Source organism: Pleurodeles waltl, chromosome 10, assembly GCF_031143425.1.
Source record: "Pleurodeles waltl isolate 20211129_DDA chromosome 10, aPleWal1.hap1.20221129, whole genome shotgun sequence".
Taxonomy (NCBI): domain Eukaryota; kingdom Metazoa; phylum Chordata; class Amphibia; order Caudata; family Salamandridae; genus Pleurodeles; species Pleurodeles waltl.
This window is the reverse complement of record NC_090449.1, coordinates 123,273,701-123,300,309: the sequence shown is the minus strand read 5'-3', so window position 1 is coordinate 123,300,309 and position 26,609 is coordinate 123,273,701. Positions and strand designations below refer to the sequence as shown.

Here is a 26,609-nt window from a genome sequence, read left to right as displayed (position 1 = left end):
TTCCAAAGCAGAACGGCAGGAGTGCGGAGCTGCACTGCGCCATATAGCAGCACACAGAGGCCAACTGAATATGCTTCTCGGTCCAGTCGAGAAGCACCGTATCCAAAAGGTGCAGAGTATCCAAAAGGTGATGAATCTGCAGTAAGATAATCTTTACCTCACAGAGTGTTACCAAAGGTAAGTAACTTGTTCATCCTGTGCTTAATTTGAGCCAGTGGAGGCCACTGGCTCTTATTTTTCCTCATCATACATTTACCAAGGTCAACAGAAGGGAAAAACACACAAAGGAGGAAGAGGAAGACTGAAATAAGTCACAAAGAGAGAAACACAGAACCTGCAAGAGAGAAGTTATGGGGCAGCGGGTGTCTATTAGTATATTAAAGAGGCATTGCTTCTGGGCAGCGCTTTGGGCACAGGCACTAATTCTTTTACAAATTGAGCATTGCCTTTGTCTGTGCCTGTGTTCAAGTTAAGTTATACAAAAAGTCTTAAAGTAACAATCACTGCATCTAAACAAAAAGAGTATGAAATATTAATATTTTTTTTCTATTGTGATTAACTGTTCACGGTCAAGAATGTATATCGGGCAAAATTTATGTCAAATGGATTCTTATTGTGGAGTACTGGAATTCAGTTTTCTTGCCAAAGATCTCTAGCAAAACATGATTACATTTTGCCCTGAAATAGTGTTATTTTCCTCGAACAGCTCCGAAATGAAACAATCACTACGAATCAAGAATGATCTTGAGAAGGAACTGAAAAAACTGGAAGCAGAGAAAGAGAAGAACAGGTTGATATTACTGACCACTCATAGATGTTATTTTGCATAAGTGCTGATGATATTTGGGTGTGTGATTCCTCCTTGTGTGATTAGATCCTATGGTATCGGGCTGTTTATTCTAGGATGGCGTACATTTAATGTAGCCAAAATAACATTGAACGCATTACTAAAAATCTAGCTTGCTGCATAGTAGATTTGCCTTCCTCACCAGCCTATGACTGACCATCAACAAATGAGCAATTAGTGTGTAATTCACTGCTGATATAATTTGCCATATCCAGTTTTTTTTCACAGTAGCTCAAACACAAGCAATTCATATTGCTGTTACTGATTGATCCACATTGGCAAAGTTAATAACTGGCATTCATATTTGTGAAGTAAATGAATTCCAAGTGATCTCATAATGCTTTTGACTCATGTTAAGTATTTATTGTTATCCACCCCAGAGAGATTTAGGAAAGCTCTGAAGGCCAGTTTAATAACTCGTAAGATGAGGAAAAAGTACAAAACCTCCACCAGTAGCCCTACATCGGGCCATGCCCCGCCCAACTTTCTGGTCGTGACTGCACCTCTAAGCAATCTTCTGCTGACGCCACAGGCGATGTCTAGCTGCCTGAGTTGTTCAGGCAGTGCCCCTCAGCACCAGGGCAAGGACATCTACTCTCTTAAGTTGCTTATCTCCAAGAAGGACTGCTCCCTCTGGCCAGTCTTGGACCTCAGGCCTCTCAGTCAGTACTTCCTGTCGGACATTTCAACATAATAACCCCGCAGGATGTCATCATTCTGCTCCAACAAGGGAACAACATAACTAACCCTTTGTAGAGTGTGGCCATATTTACCATATTAGGAGAGCTTCTCTTTGCGGTTACCACTACTCAAAGGGTCTTCACAAAGTGCCTAGTAGTGGTAGCCTCTCGTCCAGGGATGGGCCATCTACACTTACCTCTACTTTGATTAGCTGATCAAGAACATAGGCAAACAACAATACCTAGCCCACAGCAAAGCCACAATCTCCCTTCTTCATGGACTGGGATTCACAGTAAATGTCATCATGTCTCACCTACAAACCCTGCAAGTCCATCCTTCCTGGGGTCCTTACTCAGTGCAGTCAGAGGATAAGCCTTCCCCAGCCACTAGTGTGTTGCCACTTCATTGGCTCTTACCTCTTATTCAGCCCAATCAAATCACAGTCAGAACTGTCATGCATTGTAGGGACGATGTCCTACTACACTACCATAGTGCCCCCTGCTTCATAATTCACCCCTAGCAAGAAAACCTTGCGGCTCAGTGATCACAAGCGGAGGGTTACTGGTAAAATCTGATGATGGTAAAGGCAAGCATCCATTGCTGTTTGCAGTGGTGTAACAGCAACAACCTGTAGAGAGGCAGGCCTTTCTCAGACTCCGTTCTATAAGTCACTATTACCATGCCCCTCTCTCACTAGCTGGGGGAGGGTGGATGTATCTCGACTATATGACAATATAAGGAATGTGCCCCTCCCAATCACCAGGGGAGGCAAATCAATTACACCTACCTGCTAGCCATCTGCCTAGCTGTCAAAGACGTCATTGAAGTCATTTGGGTCAAGGTAGTCCTTATCAAGACAATCTACATGACCGACATGTGCTACCTTCAGGAACATGACAGCTGCACTCTGCCTTGCTTTCAATGTTAGTGCAGGAGACCTGGCACTGAGCTCTGTGCCACAGCATACACCTCATTCTGAAATTGAACAGTGACTTAGCAGACCTGCTCAGCAGGACATTTCAACAAGTTCGCGAGTGGGAGCTCCACCTGCAAGTCCTACTTTAGTACTTCCAGCACTGGGGCACCCACAGACAGACCTGTTCACCACTCTTGATTCCAGGTGCCTACACCAGCAATCTATGGGCATTCACTATGGATAAACTGGTCAGGCACCTTTACCTAAGCTTTTCTGCCACTTCCACTGCTTGCGCATGTGGTACGGGAAATGAGACAAACATCTCTAACACTTTCCCACATAGACCATACATTCAGGGAACTCAACCCTGAGCTGTCCATCATCACCCCTCAAGAACTCCCCCAATATGCTGGACCTTCTCCTTCAAAACCAAGACAGGATCAGACACCCAGACCCCGAGCAGCTCAATCTAGCATTCTGGAGACTGAGATCTTAGAATTCAGCTACCTGTATCCCCTGCAAGAATGCATGAAGGTTTTGCACGAATTTCACAGACCTACCACAGACCTACCACACCACAACATTCATCCACTATTGTCTCTCCAGTCATCTGGTCCCACTTAACCCTAATGCCCAGGACATAATTTGTTTTGTTATGCATCCACAAAAGTCGGGCCTCGCCTACCACACTATACAGCTATATCTGGCTCCTATGTATACGTATTTGCGAAATAGGGAACATTCCTCTTTCTTTCGTAACCCAGTCATCAAAGCCTTAATGGTAGGCCTCAAGGGTCATCCTCCAAGAGTCCCTCTTGCCTTTGAATGGAACTCAGTTGGTACTTAAGGACTAATGTGTACCCAAGTCACCCCCTTCCCTCCACCCCCCAACCCCCCAATCCCTTCCCCTTGAGCCCTTGCATTTTCCCCCCTCCCAGTTCCTATCAAGGAAAGGACCTTTCCTCATAACTATAACCGCCTTCAGAAGAATTAGTCATTTCAGGCCCTCACACTCCAGGAACCCCTTCCCTTATTCAGGACCACAGGGACAAGATCGTTCTCAGAACCAACCCAAAGTGGCTTCTCCTTTCCACCTCAACCTAATTATAGAGCTGCTGGCCTGGTTTTTTCCTTAACCACATTCGATAGCTACCCTAAATGTTCAACATGATCTTATATGATACTTCAACATGACCAGGTTCATCTGCTGGACCAATCAGCTGTTTGCAGCAAAACTACATAAAGGCCAGCCTGTTTCTGAGGACATTGTCAGATGGGTCGTCCAGTGCATCAAACGTGCAATCATAAAGTCTAAAGAGCTCGCTCTGTTACCCCCAGGACACATTCTATAAACAAGAAAGCAGCAACCATGGCTTTCCTTCGGAATATCCCACTTGCTGACATATGTAAATCAGACATCTGGTCCACCATACACACATTCTCTAAACATACACTGTGCACTATATACTGTGGTCAGTCAACACTCCATGCTTACTCGCCCTCTAGGTGAAAAACCATCTAACATGGAATCAGTGCCCATGCACCTTGCCCAGTAAGTGCAGAGCCCCACAGTACATCATCTTGTGACTTGAAAGCCTCCTTGGAGAAAAAGAACCTGCAAACACCCAGGCCCAAAATTAGATGGCAGGAGTATTCAGACCATGTGAATATACAGCACTACACGTTAAAAAAGATGCTTACAGGTAAACGTTTTCCATGATAGTGCATTCTGCTCAAACTTTTTGTCACTGTAGTCCAGTAAAATAACAATGTAAATTATAGTGTCATGCACTTACCTGGTCCCATCCGTGGAAATTACACTGAAGCTGATGCTGGACCTCCACTCCCTCTCAGGGTGATGCAAGATCCAGGGACGGTACTCCTAGATCCTACACCGTCCAGGAGTGGGAAAGGGACAGAATAAGAAAAAGAAACTTGCGGGACTGGATCTGCTCAGCAGCTGTACTACTATGCTTAACAGGATGCATCGTTCCTGAGACCCTTTGGGTATGCAAAGGTGGACATTCATAGGACCAGCACCTCTGGTTTCATGAAGACTCAATGTGCTGGGAACAAGAAGAAGAGGCAATTACCATCTATGCACCAGCAAGCCTTCACATAACTGACAATGCACTGTTTCAATAACCAACAATTTCAAGTTTCTGCAATCTCCTGAAACTCTTGAGGAAGAACTTGAAACCGTGATTGGAGCCTCAGACACGCCAGAGGTAATCTCGGAAAATCGGTTGGAGTTACTGGCACTCCCAAGGTTACACTCAGTAAATGGATTGGAGATAGAGACACTCCTAAGGCATAATTGAAAAAGGGTTATACTCAGTACATAGGTCGAAGTTAAGAGAAACTGCCAAGGTATTCTAGAAATAAGGTTACACTTGGAACAAGGTTGGAGTTACTGACACTCCCTAGTTTGTACTCGAAACATGGGCCTGAGTTACTGGCACTCCCAGGGTTACACAAGGTAGATAGGTTGGAGTTAGTGACACTCCCAAGGTTTACTAGAAACTCTAACTGGCGGTTACAAGTTTCATGCAAATATTAATTGCTTATAAAAGAACATTCTTCTCGGCACTTCTGTTCAATGGCGAAACACAGAATTAAGTCTGTGGTCCATGAACCAATAACACTTCAAGCACCAAGGTTGGAGAGTGGGTCTGGGGTAAGGACAAGCAAGGAGCGCTGGAGGAAAATTACTGAGAAGAAACTGGAGGCAAGTCTTGAAGAGGCTGAATGTCAGGCCTTCTTAATACTGTAGGAAGTTGGCTCTGTATGTGCTATTTCAAAGTAAGGAATAGCATGCACAGAGTCCAAGGGTTCCCCTTAGAGGTAAAATAGTGGTAAAAATAGATAATACTAATGCTCTATTTTGTGGTAGTGTGGTCGAGCAGTAGGCTTATCCAAGGAGTAGTGTTAAGCATTTGTTGTACATACACATAGACAATAAATGAGGTACACACACTCAGAGACAAATCCAGCCAATAGGTTTTTGTATAGAAAAATATCTTTTCTTAGTTTATTTTAAGAACCACAGGTTCAAATTCTACATGTAATATCTCATTCGAAAGGTATTGCAGGTAAGTACTTTAGGAACTTTAAATCATAAAAATTGCATGTATACTTTTCAAGTTATTGACAAATAGCTGTTTTAAAAGTGGACACTTAGTGCAATTTTCACAGTTCCTAGGGGAGGTAAGTATTTGTTAGGTTAACCAGGTAAGTAGGACACTTACAGGGCTTAGTTCTTGGTCCAAAGTAGCCCACCGTTGGGGGTTCAGAGCAACCCCAAAGTCACCACACCAGCAGCTCAGGGCCGGTCAGGTGCAGAGTTCAAAGTGGTGCCCAAAACACATAGGCTAGAATGGAGAGAAGGGGGTGCCCCGGTTCCGGTCTGCTTGCAGGTAAGTACCCGCGTCTTCGGAGGGCAGACCAGGGGGGTTTTGTAGGGCACCGGGGGGGACACAAGCCCACACAGAAATTTCACCCTCAGCAGCGCGGGGGCGGCCGGGTGCAGTGTAGAAACAAGCGTCGGGTTCGCAATGTTAGTCTATGAGAGATCTCGGGATCTCTTCAGCGCTGCAGGCAGGCAAGGGGGGGATTCCTCGGGGAAACCTCCACTTGGGTAAGGGAGAGGGACTCCTGGGGGTCACTTCTCCAGTGAAAGTCCGGTCCTTCAGGTCCTGGGGGCTGCGGGTGCAGGGTCTCTCCCAGGCGTCGGGACTTAGGATTCAAAGAGTCGCGGTCAGGGGAAGCCTCGGGATTCCCTCTGCAGGCGGCGCTGTGGGGGCTCAGGGGGGACAGGTTTTGGTACTCACAGTATCAGAGTAGTCCTGGGGTCCCTCCTGAGGTGTTGGATCTCCACCAGCCGAGTCGGGGTCGCCGGGTGCAGTGTTGCAAGTCTCACGCTTCTTGCGGGGAGCTTGCAGGGTTCTTTCAAGGCTGCTGGAAACAAAGTTGCAGCCTTTCTTGGAGCAGGTCCGCTGTCCTCGGGAGTTTCTTGTCTTTTCGAAGCAGGGGCAGTCCTCAGAGGATGTCGAGGGCGCTGGTCCCTTTGGAAGGCGTCGCTGGAGCAGGATCTTTGGAAGGCAGGAGACAGGCCGGTGAGTTTCTGGAGCCAAGGCAGTTGTCGTCTTCTGGTCTTCCTCTGCAGGGGTTTTCAGCTAGGCAGTCCTCCTTCTTGTAGTTGCAGGAATCTAATTTTCTAGGGTTCAGGGTAGCCCTTAAATACTAAATTTAAGGGCGTGTTTAGGTCTGGGGGGTTAGTAGCCAATGGCTACTAGCCCTGAGGGTGGGTACACCCTCTTTGTGCCTCCTCCCAAGGGGAGGGGGTCACAATCCTAACCCTATTGGGGGAATCCTCCATCTGCAAGATGGAGGATTTCTAAAAGCTAGAGTCACTTCAGCTCAGGACACCTTAGGGGCTGTCCTGACTGGCCAGTGACTCCTCCTTGTTGCTTTCTTTGTTCCCTCCAGCCTTGCCGCCAAAAGTGGGGGCCGTGGCCGGAGGGGGCGGGCAACTCCACTAAGCTGGAGTGCCCTGCTGGGCTGTGACAAAGGGGTGAGCCTTTGAGGCTCACCGCCAGGTGTTACAGCTCCTGCCTGGGGGAGGTGTTAGCATCTCCACCCAGTGCAGGCTTTGTTACTGGCCTCAGAGTGACAAAGGCACTCTCCCCATGGGGCCAGCAACATGTCTCTAGTGTGGCAGGCTGCTGGAACTAGTCAGCCTACACAGACAGTCGGTTAAGTTTCAGGGGGCACCTCTAAGGTGCCCTCTGTGGTGTATTTTACAATAAAATGTACACTGGCATCAGTGTGCATTTATTGTGCTGAGAAGTTTGATACCAAACTTCCCAGTTTTCGGTGTAGCCATTATGGTGCTGTGGAGTTCGTGTTTGACAGACTCCCAGACCATATACTCTTATGGCTACCCTGCACTTACAATGTCTAAGGTTTTGTTTAGACACTGTAGGGGTACCATGCTCATGCACTGGTACCCTCACCTATGGTATAGTGCACCCTGCCTTAGGGCTGTAAGGCCTGCTAGAGGGGTGTCTTACCTATACTGCATAGGCAGTGAGAGGCTGGCATGGCACCCTGAGGGGAGTGCCATGTCGACTTACTCGTTTTGTTCTCACTAGCACACACAAGCTGCCAAGCAGTGTGTCTGTGCTGAGTGAGAGGTCTCCAGGGTGGCATAAGACATGCTGCAGCCCTTAGAGACCTTCCTTGGCATCAGGGCCCTTGGTACTAGAAGTACCAGTTACAAGGGACTTATCTGGATGCCAGGGTCTGCCAATTGTGGATACAAAAGTACAGGTTTAGGGAAAGAACACTGGTGCTGGGGCCTGGTTAGCAGGCCTCAGCACACTTTCAATTGTAAACATAGCATCAGCAAAGGCAAAAAGTCAGGGGGCAACCATGCCAAGGAGGCATTTCCTTACACAACCCCCCCCCCAAACGAAAGAGGATGAGACTAACCTTTCCCAAGAGAGTCTTCATTTTCTAAGTGGAAGAACCTGGAAAGGCCATCTGCATTGGCATGGGCAGTCCCAGGTCTGTGTTCCACTATAAAGTCCATTCCCTGTAGGGAGATGGACCACCTCAACAGTTTAGGATTTTCACCTTTCATTTGCATCAGCCATTTGAGAGGTCTGTGGTCAGTTTGAACTAGGAAGTGAGTCCCAAAGAGGTATGGTCTCAGCTTCTTCAGGGACCAAACCACAGCAAAGGCCTCCCTCTCAATGGCACTCCAACGCTGCTCCCTGGGGAGTAACCTCCTGCTAATGAAAGCAACAGGCTGGTCAAGGCCATCATCATTTGTTTGGGACAAAACTGCCCCTATCCCATGTTCAGAGGCATCAGTCTGCAAAATGAACTGCTTAGAATAATCTGGAGCTTTTAGAACTGGTGCTGAGCACATTGCTTGTTTCAGGGTGTCAAAGGCCTGTTGGCATTCCACAGTCCAGTTCACTTTCTTGGGCATTTTCTTGGAGGTGAGTTCAGTGAGGGCTGTCACAATGGATCCATATCCCTTCACAAACCTCCTGTAATACCCAGTCAAGCCAAGGAATGCCCTGACTTGAGTCTGGGTTTTTGGAGCTACCCAGTCCAGAATAGTCTGGATCTTGGGTTGGAGTGGCTGAACTTGGCCTCCACCTACAAGGTGGCCCAAGTAAACCACAGTTCCCTGCCCTATCTGGCATTTGGATGCCTTGATAGAGAGGCCTGCAGATTGCAGAGCCTTCAAAACCTTCTTCAGGTGGACCAGGTGATCCTGCCAGGTGGAGCTAAAGACAGCAATATCATCAAGATAAGCTGTGCTAAAGGACTCCAAGCCAGCAAGGACTTGATTCACCAACCTTTGGAAGGTGGCAGGGGCATTCTTTAAACCAAAGGGCATAACAGTAAACTGATAATGCCCATCAGGTGTGGAGAATGCTGTTTTCTCTTTTGCTCCAGGTGCCATTTTTATTTGCCAGTACCCTGCTGTCAAGTCAAAGGTACTTAAGAATTTGGCAGCACCTAATTTATCTATGAGCTCATCAGCTCTAGGAATTGGATGAGCATCTGTCTTGGTGACAGAATTGAGCCCTCTGTAGTCCACACAAAACCTCATCTCTTTCTTTCCATCTTTGGTGTGAGGTTTGGGGACTAAGACGACTGGGCTAGCCCAGGGGCTGTCAGAGCGCTCAATTACTCCCAATTCCAGCATTTTGTGGACTTCCACCTTAATGCTTTCCTTAACATGGTCAGACTGTCTAAAGATTTTGTTTTTGACAGGCATGCTGTCTCCTGTGTCCACATCATGGGTACACAGGTGTGTCTGACCAGGGGTTAGGGAGAAGAGTTCAGGAAACTGTTGTAGGACTCTCCTACAATCAGCTTGCTGTTGGCCAGAGAGGGTGTCTGAGTAGATCACTCCATCTACTGTGCCATCTTTTGGGTCTGATGACAGAAGATCAGGGAGAGGTTCACTCTCTGCCTCCTGATCCTCATCTGTTACCATCAACAGATTCACATCAGCCCTGTCATGGAAGAGCTTAAGGCGGTTCACATGGATCACCCTCTTGGGGCTCCTGCTTGTGCCCAGGTCCACCAGGTAGGTGACCTGACTCTTCCTTTCTAGCACTGGGTAAGGGCCACTCCATTTGTCCTGGAGTGCCCTGGGAGCCACAGGCTCCAGAACCCAGACTTTCTGCCCTGGTTGGAACTCAACCAGTGCAGCCTTTTGGTCATACCAAAACTTCTGGAGCTGTTGGCTGGCCTCAAGGTTTTTGGTTGCCTTTTCCATGTACTCTGCCATTCTAGAGCGAAGGCCAAGTACATAGTCCACTATGTCCTGTTTAGGCTCATGGAGAGGTCTCTCCCAGCCTTCTTTAACAAGGGCAAGTGGTCCCCTTACAGGATGACCAAACAGAAGTTCAAAGGGTGAGAACCCTACTCCCTTCTGTGGTACCTCCCTGTAAGCGAAAAGCAGACATGGCAGGAGGACATCCCATCTCCTTTTGAGTTTTTCTGGGAGCCCCATGATCATGCCCTTTAATGTCTTGTTGAATCTCTCAACCAAGCCATTAGTTTGTGGATGGTAAGGTGTAGTGAATTTATAAGTCACTCCACACTCATTCCACATATGTTTCAGGTATGCTGACATGAAGTTGGTACCTCTGTCAGACACCACCTCCTTAGGAAAACCCACTCTGGTAAAGATACCAATGAGGGCCTTGGCTACTGCAGGGGCAGTAGTCGACCTAAGGGGAATAGCTTCAGGATACCTGGTAGCATGATCCACTACTACCAGGATATACATATTTCCTGAGGCTGTGGGAGGTTCTAGTGGACCAACTATGTCCACACCCACTCTTTCAAAGGGAACCCCCGCCACTGGAAGTGGAATGAGGGGGGCCTTTGGATGCCCACCTGTCTTACCACTGGCTTGACAGGTGGGGCAGGAGAGGCAAAACTCCTTAACCATGTTGGACATATTGGGCCAGTAGAAGTGGTTGACTAACCTCTCCCACGTCTTGGTTTGTCCCAAATGTCCAGCAAGGGGAATGTCATGGGCCAATGTTAGGATGAACTCTCTGAACAGCTGAGGCACTACCACTCTCCTAGTGGCACCAGGTTTGGGGTCTCTGGCCTCAGTGTACAGGAGTCCATCTTCCCAATAGACCCTATGTGTCCCATTTTTCTTGCCTTTGGACTCTTCAGCAGCTTGCTGCCTAAGGCCTTCAAGAGAGGGACAGGTTTCTTGTCCCCTACACAGCTCCTCCCTTGAGGGTCCCCCTGGGCCTAAGAGCTCAACCTGATAAGGTTCAAGCTCCAAAGGCTCAGTTCCCTCAGAGGGCAGAACTTCTTCCTGAGAAGAGAGGTTCCCTTTCTTTTGCTGTGTTGCAGTTGGTTTCCCAACTGACTTTCCTGTTCTCTTGGTAGGCTGGGCCATTTTTCCAGACTCCAGCTCTACTTTTTCACCCCGTGCCTTGCATTGTGCTCTTGTTTTCACACACACCAGTTCAGGGATACCCAGCATTGCTGCATGGGTTTTTAGTTCTACCTCAGCCCATGCTGAGGACTCCAGGTCATTTCCAAGCAGACAGTCCACTGGGATATTTGAGGAGACCACCACCTGTTTCAGGCCATTGACCCCTCCCCATTCTAAAGTAACCATTGCCATGGGATGTACTTTTCTCTGATTGTCAGCGTTGGTGACTGTGTAAGTTTTTCCAGTCAGGTATTGGCCAGGGGAAACCAGTTTCTCTGTCACCATGGTGACACTGGCACCTGTATCCCTCAGGCCCTCTATTCTAGTCCCATTAATTAAGAGTTGCTGTCTGTATTTTTGCATGTTAGGCGGCCAGACAGCTAGTGTGGCTAAATCCACCCCACCCTCAGAAACTAGAGTAGCTTCAGTGTGGACCCTGATTTGCTCTGGGCACACTGTTGATCCCACTTGGAGACTAGCCATACCAGTGTTACCTGGATGGGAGTTTGGAGTGGAACCTTTCTTGGGACAGGCCTTGTCTCCAGTTTGGTGCCCATGCTGTTTACAGCTATGACACCAGGCCTTTTTGGGATCAAAGTTTTTACCCTTGTACCCATTGTTTTGTGAAGAGGCTCTGGGCCCACCCTCCTGTGCAGGTTTTTGGGGGCCTGTAGAAGACTCTTTACTATTTTTAGTTTTGGTTGTCTCATCACCCTTCCCCTGGGGAGTCTTTGTGACCCCTTTCTTTTGGTCACCCCCTGTTGAAGTCTTGGACACCCTTGTCTTGACCCAATGGTCCGCCTTCTTTCCCAATTCTTGGGGAGAAATTGGTCCTAGGTCTACCAGATGCTGATGCAGTTTATCATTGAAACAATTACTTAGTAGGTGTTCTTTCACAAATAAATTGTACAGCCCATCATAATTACTTACACCACTGCCTTGAATCCAACCATCTAGTGTTTTCACTGAGTAGTCTACAAAGTCAACCCAGGTCTGGCTCGAGGATTTTTGAGCCCCCCTGAATCTAATCCTATACTCCTCAGTGGAGAATCCAAAGCCCTCAATCAGGGTACCCTTCATGAGGTCATAAGATTCTGCATCTTGTCCAGAGAGTGTGAGGAGTCTATCCCTACACTTTCCTGTGAACATTTCCCAAAGGAGAGCACCCCAGTGAGATTTGTTCACTTTTCTGGTTACACAAGCCCTCTCAAAAGCTGTGAACCATTTGGTGATGTCATCACCATCTTCATATTTAGTTACAATCCCTTTAGGGATTTTCAACATGTCAGGAGAATCTCTGACCCTATTTATGTTGCTGCCACCATTGATGGGTCCTAGGCCCATCTCTTGTCTTTCCCTCTCTATGGCTAGGATCTGTCTTTCCAAAGCCAATCTTTTGGCCATCCTGGCTAACTGGATGTCCTCTTCACTGGGGCTATCCTCAGTGATTTCAGAGGTGTTGGTCTCTCCTGTGAGGGAACCAGCATCTCTGACTATTATTTTTGGAGTCAGGGTTTGAGGGACCCTGTTCTCCCTAGATAGGATTGGTAGGGGGGAATTTTCCTCCAAGTCACTATCCTCTTCCTCTGAGTTGCCACCCTCAGAGGGGTTGGCCTTTTCAAACTCTGCCAAAAGCTCCTGGAGCTGTATTTTGGTAGGTTTGGGGCCCATTGTTATTTTCTTTATTTTACAGAGTGACCTTAGCTCCCTCATCTTAAGATGGAGGTAAGGTGTGGTGTCGAGTTCCACCACAGTCACATCTGTGCTAGACATTTTGCTTCTAAAAGTTGGAATACTTTTTAAGAATCTACAACTGGTTCTAGAATCTAATTCAAACTTTTACAAACTTTTAAACTCTAAAAGAAATGCTAAACAGGATCTAACACAAGGCCCTAGCAGGTCTTTTAAGAATTTAGAAAACTTTTCAAATTGCAAAAATCAATTTCTAATGACAATTTTGGAATTTGTCGTGTGATCAGGTATTGGCTGAGTAGTCCAGCAAATGCAAAGTCTTGTACCCCACCGCTGATCCACCAATGTAGGAAGTTGGCTCTGTATGTGCTATTTCAAAGTAAGGAATAGCATGCACAGAGTCCAAGGGTTCCCCTTAGAGGTAAAATAGTGGTAAAAATAGATAATACTAATGCTCTATTTTGTGGTAGTGTGGTCGAGCAGTAGGCTTATCCAAGGAGTAGTGTTAAGCATTTGTTGTACATACACATAGACAATAAATGAGGTACACACACTCAGAGACAAATCCAGCCAATAGGTTTTTGTATAGAAAAATATCTTTTCTTAGTTTATTTTAAGAACCACAGGTTCAAATTCTACATGTAATATCTCATTCGAAAGGTATTGCAGGTAAGTACTTTAGGAACTTTAAATCATAAAAATTGCATGTATACTTTTCAAGTTATTGACAAATAGCTGTTTTAAAAGTGGACACTTAGTGCAATTTTCACAGTTCCTAGGGGAGGTAAGTATTTGTTAGGTTAACCAGGTAAGTAGGACACTTACAGGGCTTAGTTCTTGGTCCAAAGTAGCCCACCGTTGGGGGTTCAGAGCAACCCCAAAGTCACCACACCAGCAGCTCAGGGCCGGTCAGGTGCAGAGTTCAAAGTGGTGCCCAAAACACATAGGCTAGAATGGAGAGAAGGGGGTGCCCCGGTTCCGGTCTGCTTGCAGGTAAGTACCCGCGTCTTCGGAGGGCAGACCAGGGGGGTTTTGTAGGGCACCGGGGGGGACACAAGCCCACACAGAAATTTCACCCTCAGCAGCGCGGGGGCGGCCGGGTGCAGTGTAGAAACAAGCGTCGGGTTCGCAATGTTAGTCTATGAGAGATCTCGGGATCTCTTCAGCGCTGCAGGCAGGCAAGGGGGGGATTCCTCGGGGAAACCTCCACTTGGGTAAGGGAGAGGGACTCCTGGGGGTCACTTCTCCAGTGAAAGTCCGGTCCTTCAGGTCCTGGGGGCTGCGGGTGCAGGGTCTCTCCCAGGCGTCGGGACTTAGGATTCAAAGAGTCGCGGTCAGGGGAAGCCTCGGGATTCCCTCTGCAGGCGGCGCTGTGGGGGCTCAGGGGGGACAGGTTTTGGTACTCACAGTATCAGAGTAGTCCTGGGGTCCCTCCTGAGGTGTTGGATCTCCACCAGGCGAGTCGGGGTCGCCGGGTGCAGTGTTGCAAGTCTCACGCTTCTTGCGGGGAGCTTGCAGGGTTCTTTCAAGGCTGCTGGAAACAAAGTTGCAGCCTTTCTTGGAGCAGGTCCGCTGTCCTCGGGAGTTTCTTGTCTTTTCGAAGCAGGGGCAGTCCTCAGAGGATGTCGAGGGCGCTGGTCCCTTTGGAAGGCGTCGCTGGAGCAGGATCTTTGGAAGGCAGGAGACAGGCCGGTGAGTTTCTGGAGCCAAGGCAGTTGTCGTCTTCTGGTCTTCCTCTGCAGGGGTTTTCAGCTAGGCAGTCCTTCTTCTTGTAGTTGCAGGAATCTAATTTTCTAGGGTTCAGGGTAGCCCTTAAATACTAAATTTAAGGGCGTGTTTAGGTCTGGGGGGTTAGTAGCCAATGGCTACTAGCCCTGAGGGTGGGTACACCCTCTTTGTGCCTCCTCCCAAGGGGAGGGGGTCACAATCCTAACCCTATTGGGGGAATCCTCCATCTGCAAGATGGAGGATTTCTAAAAGTTAGAGTCACTTCAGCTCAGGACACCTTAGGGGCTGTCCTGACTGGCCAGTGACTCCTCCTTGTTGCTTTCTTTGTTCCCTCCAGCCTTGCCGCCAAAAGTGGGGGCCGTGGCCGGAGGGGGCGGGCAACTCCACTAAGCTGGAGTGCCCTGCTGGGCTGTGACAAAGGGGTGAGCCTTTGAGGCTCACCGCCAGGTGTTACAGCTCCTGCCTGGGGGAGGTGTTAGCATCTCCACCCAGTGCAGGCTTTGTTACTGGCCTCAGAGTGACAAAGGCACTCTCCCCATGGGGCCAGCAACATGTCTCTAGTGTGGCAGGCTGCTGGAACTAGTCAGCCTACACAGACAGTCGGTTAAGTTTCAGGGGGCACCTCTAAGGTGCCCTCTGTGGTGTATTTTACAATAAAATGTACACTGGCATCAGTGTGCATTTATTGTGCTGAGAAGTTTGATACCAAACTTCCCAGTTTTCAGTGTAGCCATTATGGTGCTGTGGAGTTCGTGTTTGACAGACTCCCAGACCATATACTCTTATGGCTACCCTGCACTTACAATGTCTAAGGTTTTGTTTAGACACTGTAGGGGTACCATGCTCATGCACTGGTACCCTCACCTATGGTATAGTGCACCCTGCCTTAGGGCTGTAAGGCCTGCTAGAGGGGTGTCTTACCTATACTGCATAGGCAGTGAGAGGCTGGCATGGCACCCTGAGGGGAGTGCCATGTCGACTTACTCGTTTTGTTCTCACTAGCACACACAAGCTGCCAAGCAGTGTGTCTGTGCTGAGTGAGAGGTCTCCAGGGTGGCATAAGACATGCTGCAGCCCTTAGAGACCTTCCTTGGCATCAGGGCCCTTGGTACTAGAAGTACCAGTTACAAGGGACTTATCTGGATGCCAGGGTCTGCCAATTGTGGATACAAAAGTACAGGTTTAGGGAAAGAACACTGGTGCTGGGGCCTGGTTAGCAGGCCTCAGCACACTTTCAATTGTAAACATAGCATCAGCAAAGGCAAAAAGTCAGGGGGCAACCATGCCAAGGAGGCATTTCCTTACAAATACCATAAAAGATCAGTGCACTCTAACTTGAAGGGAAAGTACTTAGCCTTGTCTAGAACTTTAACTAGGATCCTAGGATGGCAGGAAGGTCAGTGCAAGAAGCTCCGGTAGGAGGCTCATGAAGGAAGACTCTAGAAGCACTGAAAACACCTGTATCACGGAATCATCAGAAAGGCTTGGAAGACTTGACCGCTGATAGTTTCAGGCAACTTGGGAGTCGAGTGTGGGACCAAGCTTGCGCAAGACTGGAATGCTGGAAGATCCGGACAACTCAGTAGATGAGTGCAGGCCTGATGCTTGTGCAAAACTGGGAAGAGGGTAAGCACTGATGCAGGTTCAGTTCACCTAGCCTTTTAAAGCTTTCCTTTTTCACCTATTTATACTGAAAGGAAGGAGTGTTCTAGAAAGGCACCTATCCCACGTGGAAGTGTGGAATATTCCAGTGAACCTGGGGAAGATCACATGTAACATACAACGGATATCAGATCTTGCAGATGGCAGGTGCAAATGGTAATTGACAACAATAAGCAAGCACAACAGAATGGTGTAGTTCAGTGGTTCACAGTGGATAACGTAACGTGTCGTAGAAGACACACGATAATCTGCAGGTGCAAAGTAAACTAAACTTGCATAACAACAGAACAAGAGGGTCAATGTTTTAGGCTTCTTGGGAGCGGAATCATGAAGTGCTCAAGACTGGAAGACACCGCAAGGGAAGCATGACTTGCAGTACTCGGCAGGAGGCGCCACAAGGGAAGGGTGGCATGAGCACGATGAAACAGTTCAGGTTTATGGTGGGCAGGAAGCACTGCCAATTCAAAGTCCTGCCATTCGGCGTGACTACTGCGCCACAGGTTTTCACTAGGTGTTTAGCAGTAGTAGCAGTCCATCTCCACAGACAACAAAATAACAAAAGATCTGCTTCACAGCCTGGGATTAACAATCAATATCCCCAAATTCCATTTACAACCTCTACAAATACAGCCATATCTGAACACACAATTTGGGATAGCCTATCCCAATTCAGGAAGAATTAACAATATTCAGACCCTGCTACCTCAATTTGAACTGTACCAGCAGACAAAGGTAAAAACGGTTGCTTCTTCTAAGGATGATAGCCTCCGGGATCTCTATAGTACCCCATGCCGTCCTAGACTTTTTCGCAACCGCAGAAAACGCAAAATGCTTCAACTTTGCCTCCAGGTTCCCACACCTACTCTCCAAGGGCAATGCACTTGGATGAGTTGGTAAGGGATATTTGTCTATGCTTTTCCTCCTCTCTCCCTCTCCTTCAACCTCTCCCTCTACTTCCATTTTTGGTTCCGAAGCTAAGGCAAACATCTCTCACAATGATCCTTGTAACTCCCACATGGGCTCGTCAACCATGTTTCACAACACTATTGGAGCTTTCTGTGGTTCCCCATGAGAAGCTTCCTACAGGCTGAACCTTCTCACTCAGGACCATGGAGAAATCAGGCACCCAGAACCCAAAACCCCCAACCTAGCAATTTGGCGCTTGAGGTCATAGAGTTTGGTTACCTTAATTTGCCATCAGACTGTATGGACATTCTTAAAGAACTCCATAGATCTACCACTAGAGCTTGCTGTGGAGCAAGGTGGAAACGTTTTGTCTGCTACTGTCAAAACAAATTGACCCCTTCAAAGCCACTCTACCAGACATTGTGTGCTACCTGCTTCACTTTTTAAAAAAAAAAGAAAAGAAAAAATGGGTTAGCATTCACATCAATAAGATTACTTATCGCTGCAAAGGCTGCCTATCTCCAAAATAGGCAAAACATTTCTTTGTTTAAGGTCCCAGTCATTACACGAAGGGCTGAAAAGAGTTATTCCACCGTGGGTTCCACCAGCCCATTCATAAAACCTCAGCATTTTCACAAGACTCATGGGACCCTCGTTTGAACCCCTACACTCATGCCCCCTTAAATTCCTTACTTGGAAGTTGGCATGTTTAGTCACCATCACTTTGCTTAGACATGTTAGTGAGCTCCAGGTTTTTAATCTTGCAGGAGCCTTTCTCCTAACCACATAAAGTGGTTCTCCGCCCTAACCCTAAATTTGTCCCTGAAGTAGTTTTTCGATTTCACCTCGATCAGTCAATCGAGTTTCCCTCAACCAGAATCTGTTGCTGAAAGAGTTCTTCTCTTCATGCATTAGATGTTAAAAGATCCCTTAGAACTTTCAGAAAAATTAACCACAACTTTTTGTTGCGTTTTCACCTACACATAAATTAGTGTGTGGATGGTTTAGCACACTAGCAAACCAATGTAGGTCAGGCAGTGCAACTTACTCTTTTCCAAACAACTGAAACACCCACAGGCTAGCCACTGCTTTTGAGGGGGGACTGCCTTACAGTCTATACAGAGCATCTGAATCTACAGCCACACATGCCTCAAACGGAATGTTACTTATCCTGTAAGCATCTGTTCGTGGCATGTGGTGCTGTAGATTCACATGCGCCCATCCTCCTCATTGGTCACCTGTGGTTGTTGCAGTTCGTTCTACTTTTTCTCACATGGGCATGTTATCACTTACACTTAGACTTACTCTACACTCCATTATCACTCTCCTGCCTGAAAACAATCGAACAATGGAGTTCATGCCCACGCGCAGTATCACCGAGGAGTCACCCTTCCTTGTGACTCAAAAGACTTTCTGCAAAGAAAAACAACCTGTATACATCCAGAGCAACACTAGATGGCCGGAGTATGCAGAACATGTTAATCTACAGCACTACAGGCCACAAACAGATGTTTACAGGGTAAGTAACATATTCCTTCTATCTTACTGTCTAAATGTTATTGTCACTTTATATATGTTGATTTTATAGCTCATTAGGCAATAGTGTGGTCCAAATAATGGCACGCTCATTGGTCCATGCTAGAAGTTGCTTTCGGACAATTTTCTCACAGGGATTTTATTATTATTTGTGGTTGTTATATCATTTTGTTGGTGGTTTTGGTAAGCTGTTTCACTTAGGATCAGGATATAATTTTTTTCGTCTTTGAATAAAGATCTGACATCCCAGCAGTTTGTCACTGTATATCGATGTGTAGTATGCAGGTATTCTGGCCAACACATAATTTATGGTTTTCTGATATCTTCTTTAAGGAAGGAAATTCAGCAACTAACAGAAAAGGTGAAAAGTTTGGAAAAGGCAATGGAAGATGAGTGCAAAAAACGAGCTATTACAGAACAGACCTATAAGGTAAAGAGTGCTTCACAAGATTTTATTGCCAGCTTTGTCTTAGATACAATATGTTGTGCTAGGGTTATAATCTGATCTATGCTATCATAGTTCCATTGTAGAACAGAAAATAATATTGCCAACCTTACTAGCAACATTGGTGTGATTCCTGCATTAGATCTGGGGTTTTCACTGCGAAGGAACTCATGTTCAAGGACCCAGGTGCATTGAAGTTTCACTCTGCATACACCTGTCCCTGTTAACACTGGTCTTAAATGAACTTAGACCTATATAATCCTACTTCTTGTTGGCACGTACAGCCCAACCTGTCTGCTCACCTGTTGGCTTATGTCCCCATCTACACGCTGATTGCTATGTACTACCAGCTGTAACCTATGGCTTGATATTCTATATACATAATTGTGGTTTAGGATGCACAGTAAATAAATAGGAACAAAAATTCATGGTTCAGTTATGTCTTGATGTACAGATTCTAACCCTCCAATCTAATATATTGCTTTGTTTTCCCTGGATTCAGTAACTTTCCTACTTAGTTCAATTTAAGGGGCCCATTTTCCCCAAGTGTTCCTGTTAATCACTCCATCATAAAATAAACCCATGCAACCACACCAACAATTGATTTATTTCCAAGCTCCGGTATAGAAAATGATGTAGCCCCAAAAACAGATGCCATCACCCTGAAGGGTAATATTCCTAGTGTTTCAGAATTTCAACAAGCCATTGGCCTGTAACAAGAGTGTCAAGTGTATGTAAAAAGATTATTTATCTTAATTTGTTTGTGGGAGAGATGCTGTTTTCCTTTCTTCTGCTCTAGGTGTCAAAGTCTGCACAACCATTATGTTCTGCATTAATGCAAAGGGTATTTACAATTTCTACAGTTACCTTCTCTTTTGTAATAAAGAGACAGATTACAGGGGTTTAGCTTGTTCCATTCCATGCACCATCCATGGCCCTCACATGGCTTTGTCTTCCTCCAGATAATTTTTTTATGCCATGCTACACCTACATCCTTCCCACCCAACATCAACTAAGCCCTTACCTCAGCTGTGTAACTTAATTGCCAGCCTCATTCTGGTGCGATTAGCAAATGTGCATGCATGTAAGTTGCAGAGGTGGTTGCTAATTTCTCAAGCTGCCAGTAACACTGTCTGATTAACTCACATGTGATATGAGTAGGTGGCCAATAATTATAGCAGGAAGCAAGTGCTAGGAAATGCAGTTAGTGGCATCAAACTGCAATACAGAGATGCCCATGATACCTTCTCTCCAAATAAAAAAAAAAACTTCTCTGACGTTTCTGCACTTGTCATCGTTGTTGAGGGCGTAGATGAAACCTTATCAAGCTTGGTGGTTGTTGGAGTTGAGGAGGTCATTGAAGAAATGCAAGGAACACAAGATTGGTTCTTCCAAGGGCCTAATGTACCCAGAGGTTGCCTAAGTCTTAGCTTGTTTGGCCTTTTGCTTAGATACCTGAGCGTTGAGGCCCAAGGGTGGATATTGTAATGGTAGGACTTGTGAACATTTGACCTTTTGCTATGGGTCTGCAGGACAACAGCTGCTTGCCTAAATGGAATTAGTTTAACTAATCTAACAGCCGATAGACCACCTAGATTGAGATACACATGTATGTTCTTATTCCCTCTCGACATTTAACCTCTTTGCCTTAGCGAGGTTCCGAGGTGAATGCTGCAGTGAGTAGGCCATGTAGATCAAACAAAGGAAAGGAAATGTGGAAGAGAAGAGCAATTAGCTTAGCATTTGTTGGTAGTATTCAGTTGTAACTTTGTGTCAGTCTGTGGTAAAAGGCACCTCCAATTAAAACATGCACTTGCAATGCAATAGGTCTCGCATTTGCTTGAGTTATAGCTATTGGCATTGTAAATTCATAACTGGACTTTTCTTGCCACATACATTGGTCAACCCAGCCTTATAATTTCGTCTTTTCCTGCCATATAATTACAGTGGCCCTGCATTACATTAAAGCACTTCCATTTACCTTCTTCCTCTGTCTGCAGCAAAAAAGGAAACTTTTGCCATTTGGCATCCTAATTTAAATGCGCCATGCTAATTCCAATAGGATACGACTTTCACCACCCCACCTTCAGAGTTGCTGGCTGACTAACGCAATCCCCCCCAAAAAAGACACAAGACAGCCACAGAGGATAAATAAACTAGAACCGTCACCCAAACATCAAGAGTGTTCAAAGAGTCATAGGCCCTCATTATGACTTTGGTGGTCTTTTTGAAAGACCACTACAGCCGCGGGCACCAGAAGACTGCCAGTGCTGGCTGTCTTCCGTCCACCATATTATGAGTACTGCAGGATTTCCGCCACATTTTGAGCAGAAATCCTACAGTAGTCGTGCTGGCGGGCACCACCGGACCCACCCCACCAGAAGGACACCACCAGCCGTATTATGACCTGTAATATAGCCTGGCAGTGTCCTGATGGTAGGGTGCTGCTGGCGGTAGATGTGCCCTTTCCCTGCCGGACGACCTCCCCGCCGGATAAGGTAAGTCGGGCGTCCGACAGGGGAGGGAGGTAGGAGGGTGGGGGGGATGTTGTGTGAGTGGGTGTATGTCTGTATGTAGGAATGTAAGTGTGTATTTATGTGTGTGTATGGGTGTGTGCATGTGTGGTTGAATGCGTGTATGTGAGTGTTGTAAATGAGTATGCGGGGTACGTGTGGGTGTGCATGTGCATGTATGCGGGTAGGGGGGCGCTGTACCTGAAATGGGGTGGGGGAGCGCTGTACTTGAAGGGGGGGCTGGGGTTTTTTGGGGTGGTGGGTGGTTTTGGGGTGGTGGGGGGGTATTGTGCTTTTTGTTGGGGAGAAATTCCCTGTCACCAGTAGCCTTTCCGCCAGGATTTGCGTGGCAGTGCTACCTCCGCGGTAACCCTGGTGGAAAGCTGTCTCATAATACCGCCGGTGGTCTTCATTGGACCGCCGGGTCGGAGATGCTCATCTACGGCCCGGTGGGTCCAGCCGCCCTGGCGGTCTGAGTGGGGATGTGGCGGGTTGGCAGAGGCCAACACGCCACACTCATAATGTGGTGATCTTCACCGCCAGCCCGCTGGTGGTGAGACTGCCACCGTGGCCCTGGCAGTCAGTAGACTGCCAGGGCCATAATGAGGGCCATAGTGCAATAAGGATGTTAAGTTAGCCTGGATCGTGGTCATAATTGTAATAAGGAGAAATTATTAAAATATATACAATTTTCATATAAACTTTTGGCATGAGACTGTAGTGCTCCAAACAACCCCTAGAGGTCACCATAACAAAAATATAATGTTTAAGAAACATGGTCATGTAACCATAGTGTTACCCCCTAGAGAGCATAACCCCATGAAAAAAACAGGAGAAAGTAATGCAGAGTAACCATATACTTAGCCCCTAAAGGGTGTTTTTAGGGCTAGCAAGCCTACTGCAATAATATTACAAACAACGCCTTTAAAACAAAAGTTCTACCTGTGAGAAAGCTTAAAAGACACTGAATGATGGGAAGGGTTATTACTTTGGGGTCCTCACTAACCTAGTGTGGGGAACCTGAGATGATGTAGACATCATGTTTGAAGGTGGCCCCATTGTCCTAGGACCACCACAGGCTACGGTATGAGCAAAAATGTTTTGTAAAAGAAATGCTTTTCGTGCTGCAAATATTATAGTATGTTGACTGCAATGCTTAAAACAGCCCCTAGAGAACACAACAATAAAAATAGAATTTGGAAGAAACATTGTCATGTAGCCATACAGTCAGCCCTTAGAGAGCATAAACACAACCAAAAAGAATGGGAGAAAATAATGCAGTGAAACCATATCTGTAGCCCCTAGAGAGCATGATGCATTACACATGTTCAAGGCTAGCAGGCCTATTGCAATGCTAGTACAACCAAGGCCCATAAAACATAACTTCTCCCAGCTGTAAAACAAAAGTTCTGCCATGAGAGCGCTTAAATGGATAATGAATGTTGGTAGGGGTTATTATTTTGGAGTCCCCACTTACATAGTGTGGGGACCCAGAGATGATGTAGACAGAGTGCATTGTGGTCAATGTTTTGAAGAAGGTCCCCTTGTCCTAGGACCACCACAGGCTTATAAATGAGCAAAACATTTTTGTAAAAGTAATGCCCTGCAAAGTATTGGGGGTAAGTTTCCGTGCCACCAATATTTTAGTATGTTGATATGACTGTAATGCTTAGAACAGCCCCTAGAGGACACCACAATGCAAATAGCATTTGTAAGAAACATGGTCATGTAACTATATAGAAAATGGCAGAAAATAATGCAGTGTAAATATATATGTATATATATATATATATGTTCGATGGCATGTGTAGCTGCAGATACACATGTTCAATGGCATGTGTAGTTGCAGATACACATGCTATGCATATTCTGCCATCTAGTGTTAGGCTCGGAGTGTTACAAGTTATTTTTCTTCGAAGAAGTATTTTCGAGTCACGGGATCGAGCGACTCCTCCTCTTCGGCTCCATTGCGCATGGGCATCGACTCCATGTTGGATTGTTTTCTTTACGCCATCGGGTTCGAACGTGTTTCTTTTCGCTCCGATAGTTTGAGTCGGAAAAGTTCTATAACTCGTTAATTCTTGTTGGTATTGTTTCAATCGCGTACCATTTCTCATCGACACTTCGGTACCGTCGGGTCAAACATCTTTACTTGCCCTTCGGGGTGCACGGGCACAACTCTGGCCTGGTTGGGCCGACCGCGTGGAAGCCTCATGGAACGGACCCCATTCCGCTTTTGTCCTCAGTGCTACGCCAAATTTCCATATACAGACCAACATCTCGTCTGTAATCTCTCTCTCCCCCCCATACCATCAAGAGGAAAATTGTGAGGCCTGCAGAGCCTTCAGTTCGAAGAAAACTCTCAGAGACAGAAGAGCACGAAGACTGGAGATGGCGTCGAAGAGTACTGAACGTCTCGACATTGAGGAAGAGGAGATCATGCACACCGCAGTCTCCGTCCGAGGGTCCGACTCCGAGCAGGAGTCCGAGGAGGACAAGACCGGTCACGGCAGGACAGCAAGTGAGTATGCCTGCCCCTGTCCCAGCCAAGCCCAAACATAAAGCCTTGGGAACGCACTGCCGGAAGGCCAAGGCTCGACCCGCAAAAAGATCTTCGGTGACCAAGCAACAACTTCAGCACTGAAAAAGGCCACGTCACCGAAGCCTTCAGACTCGAGCCGAAGCACTGGCTCTGAAACTAGCAGACATCAAAACTTCGAGTCGAAACCTCGAAAATCGCTTTCGGAGCCGAGGCCAACATCCACACCCAGCCGTTCGATCCCGAAAAAAACATCTGCGGAGCCGAAAAGGCCAGTTTATAAGAAGGAGCATGGACTTTCCAAAATTCTTAAAGAAAGCCATAGATTTTTGGAGGAACACACACAAATGGAAGACATAGATGAAAGGCAAGCCAGAATTCACATTCACAAGGACACTGGCAAGGTCATACCTGCACCTCCTCTGAAGCCTAAGAAGAAGCTGGCTTTTCAGGAACAATTGGACACTGCTCAGCCACCAGCTAAAGTGCCAAAGCCTAAACAAAAATCTCCACTGCCACAATTTTCTCCTCCTCAGTCTCCTCCTCATTCTCCTCACTTGCTTGTCTCTCCACCTACTACTCCCACACCTGTACAGTCGGCTGTACATTCTTTTGATTCACAACAAGACAATGTGGATCCATGGGATCTCTGTGATCCAGATCCCATTCCTGATAACAGCCCAGACTGCTATCCCTCCAAACTATCACCACCGGAGGATAGCACAGAATATGCTCAAGTTCCAGCTAGGGCGGCATCCTACCACAATGTCGCCATGCACACTGAGCCCTTAGAGGATGATTTTCTCTTTAACACATTATCCTCTACACACACTACCTACCAGTCCCTTCCCATGCTTCCAGGTATGTTAAAGCATGCACACCAGATATTTCAAGAGCCAGTCAAAGCCAGGATAATTACTCCCAGACTGGAGAAAAATTATGAACCACCTCCCTCTGATCCGGCATTCATTACACAACAACTGCCTCCTGATTCTGTAGTTGTAAGCGTGGCCAGAAAGTTAGCCAACTCCCAGTCATCTGGGGATGCACTACCACCAGACAAGGAGAGCAGAAAATGTGATGCTGCGGGCATAAGGTTAGCATCGCAGGCAGCCAACCAATGGAAGATAGCCAACTCTCAAGCACTATTGGCTAAATATGATAGGGCCCACTGGGACAAGATGAAGGATATCATACAACATCTCCCCAAAGACCAACAAAAAAGGGCACAACAAATAGTTGAGGAAGGGCAGGCTATTACCAATAACCAAATTAGATGAGCCCTAGATTCTGCAGACACAGCAGCTAGAACAATTAATACTGCTGTTACCATACAGAAACACGCATGGCTTAGGTCTTCAGGGTTTAAGCCTGAAATTCAACAGGCAGTCCTTAATATGCCGTTTAATCAAAAACAGCTTTTTGGAACTGAAGTAGATACGGCTATTGAGAAAATGAAAAAAACCTCAATAAAGAGGTGGTTTTAGAGCACAAACACCTGAGTCATCCACCTCACCATCAAAGTCAACCTACCAACCTCAATACCAATGAGTTGGGTTTAAAGGTAATTACAGAGGCCAATTCCCCAGAGGCAGGGGAAAATCAGTCAACAAAAACAAGCTTCACAGCCAAAACAGTGACTTACTCCATCTCTTCCCAACTCACACCTCACCTGTGGGGGGAAGACTGCAAAGGTTCCACAACAATTGGCTACCCATTACAACAGACAACTGGGTATTCTCTATTATCCCCAATGGTTATTGCATAGAATTTTCACAGATTCCCCCAAATATACCTCCAAAACCACACAATCTCTCCTCCCAACATATCTCAATGTTGCAAGAAGAAGTGAAATAGCTATTACTCAAACAAGCCATAGAGCTTGTACCACAAGATCACATAGGAACAAGGGTTTACTCACTGTACTTCCTTATTCCCAAAAAAGACGGAACCTTAAGACCAATATTAGATCTCGGAACTCTCAATCTTTACATCCTGTCAGAACACTTTCACATGGTAACACTACAGGATGTGGTCCCACTGCTACAGCAGCAAGATTTCATGGCAACATTAGACCTCAAGGATGTGTATTTTCACATACCCATCCATCCAGCGCACATAAAATATCTCAGGTTTGTAATCCAGAGAAAACATTATCAGTCCAAAGTGTTACCCTTCGGGATAACAACAGCTCCCAGAGTATTTACAAAATGCTTGGCAGTAGTAGCTGCCTACCTAAGAAGACAACACAATCATGTCTTCCCATATCTCACCGATTGGCTAATAAAATCCAACAGTCATACACAGTGTCAAAACCATACACATTATGTAATACAAACCCTACACACCCAAAGGTTCTCCATAAACTACCAAAAATCCCACCTACAACCTGCGCAAATTCAACAGTATTTAGGAGCCACACTAAATACACAAACAGCACTTGCAACCCCAAGTCCACAAAGAGTGCAAGCATTTCACAATGTATTAGCACAAATTCAACCAGGCCAACAATACACGGTCAAATTCGTAATGAAACTGTTGGGCATGATGGCATCATGCATCACCATTGTCCCAAACGCAAGATTAAACATGCAACCGTTACAACACTGCCTGGCACAGCAATGGTCGCAGGCACAGGGTTAACTTCACG

General features: G+C 46.5%; 1 protein-coding gene across 3 annotated transcripts in view; it reads left to right on the top strand.

The window, feature by feature from the left end:
• The window catches only part of IQCE (IQ motif containing E), a 245,168-nt gene that overhangs the window by 144,195 nt on the left and 74,364 nt on the right, over positions 1–26,609 (top strand). For all 3 annotated transcript variants that reach the window (XM_069209950.1, XM_069209951.1, XM_069209952.1), the window contains 2 exons: positions 707–790; positions 18,796–18,892. In XM_069209950.1, the coding sequence (XP_069066051.1) occupies positions 707–790; positions 18,796–18,892 (181 nt within the window). The remainder of the gene's footprint in view (positions 1–706; positions 791–18,795; positions 18,893–26,609) is intronic.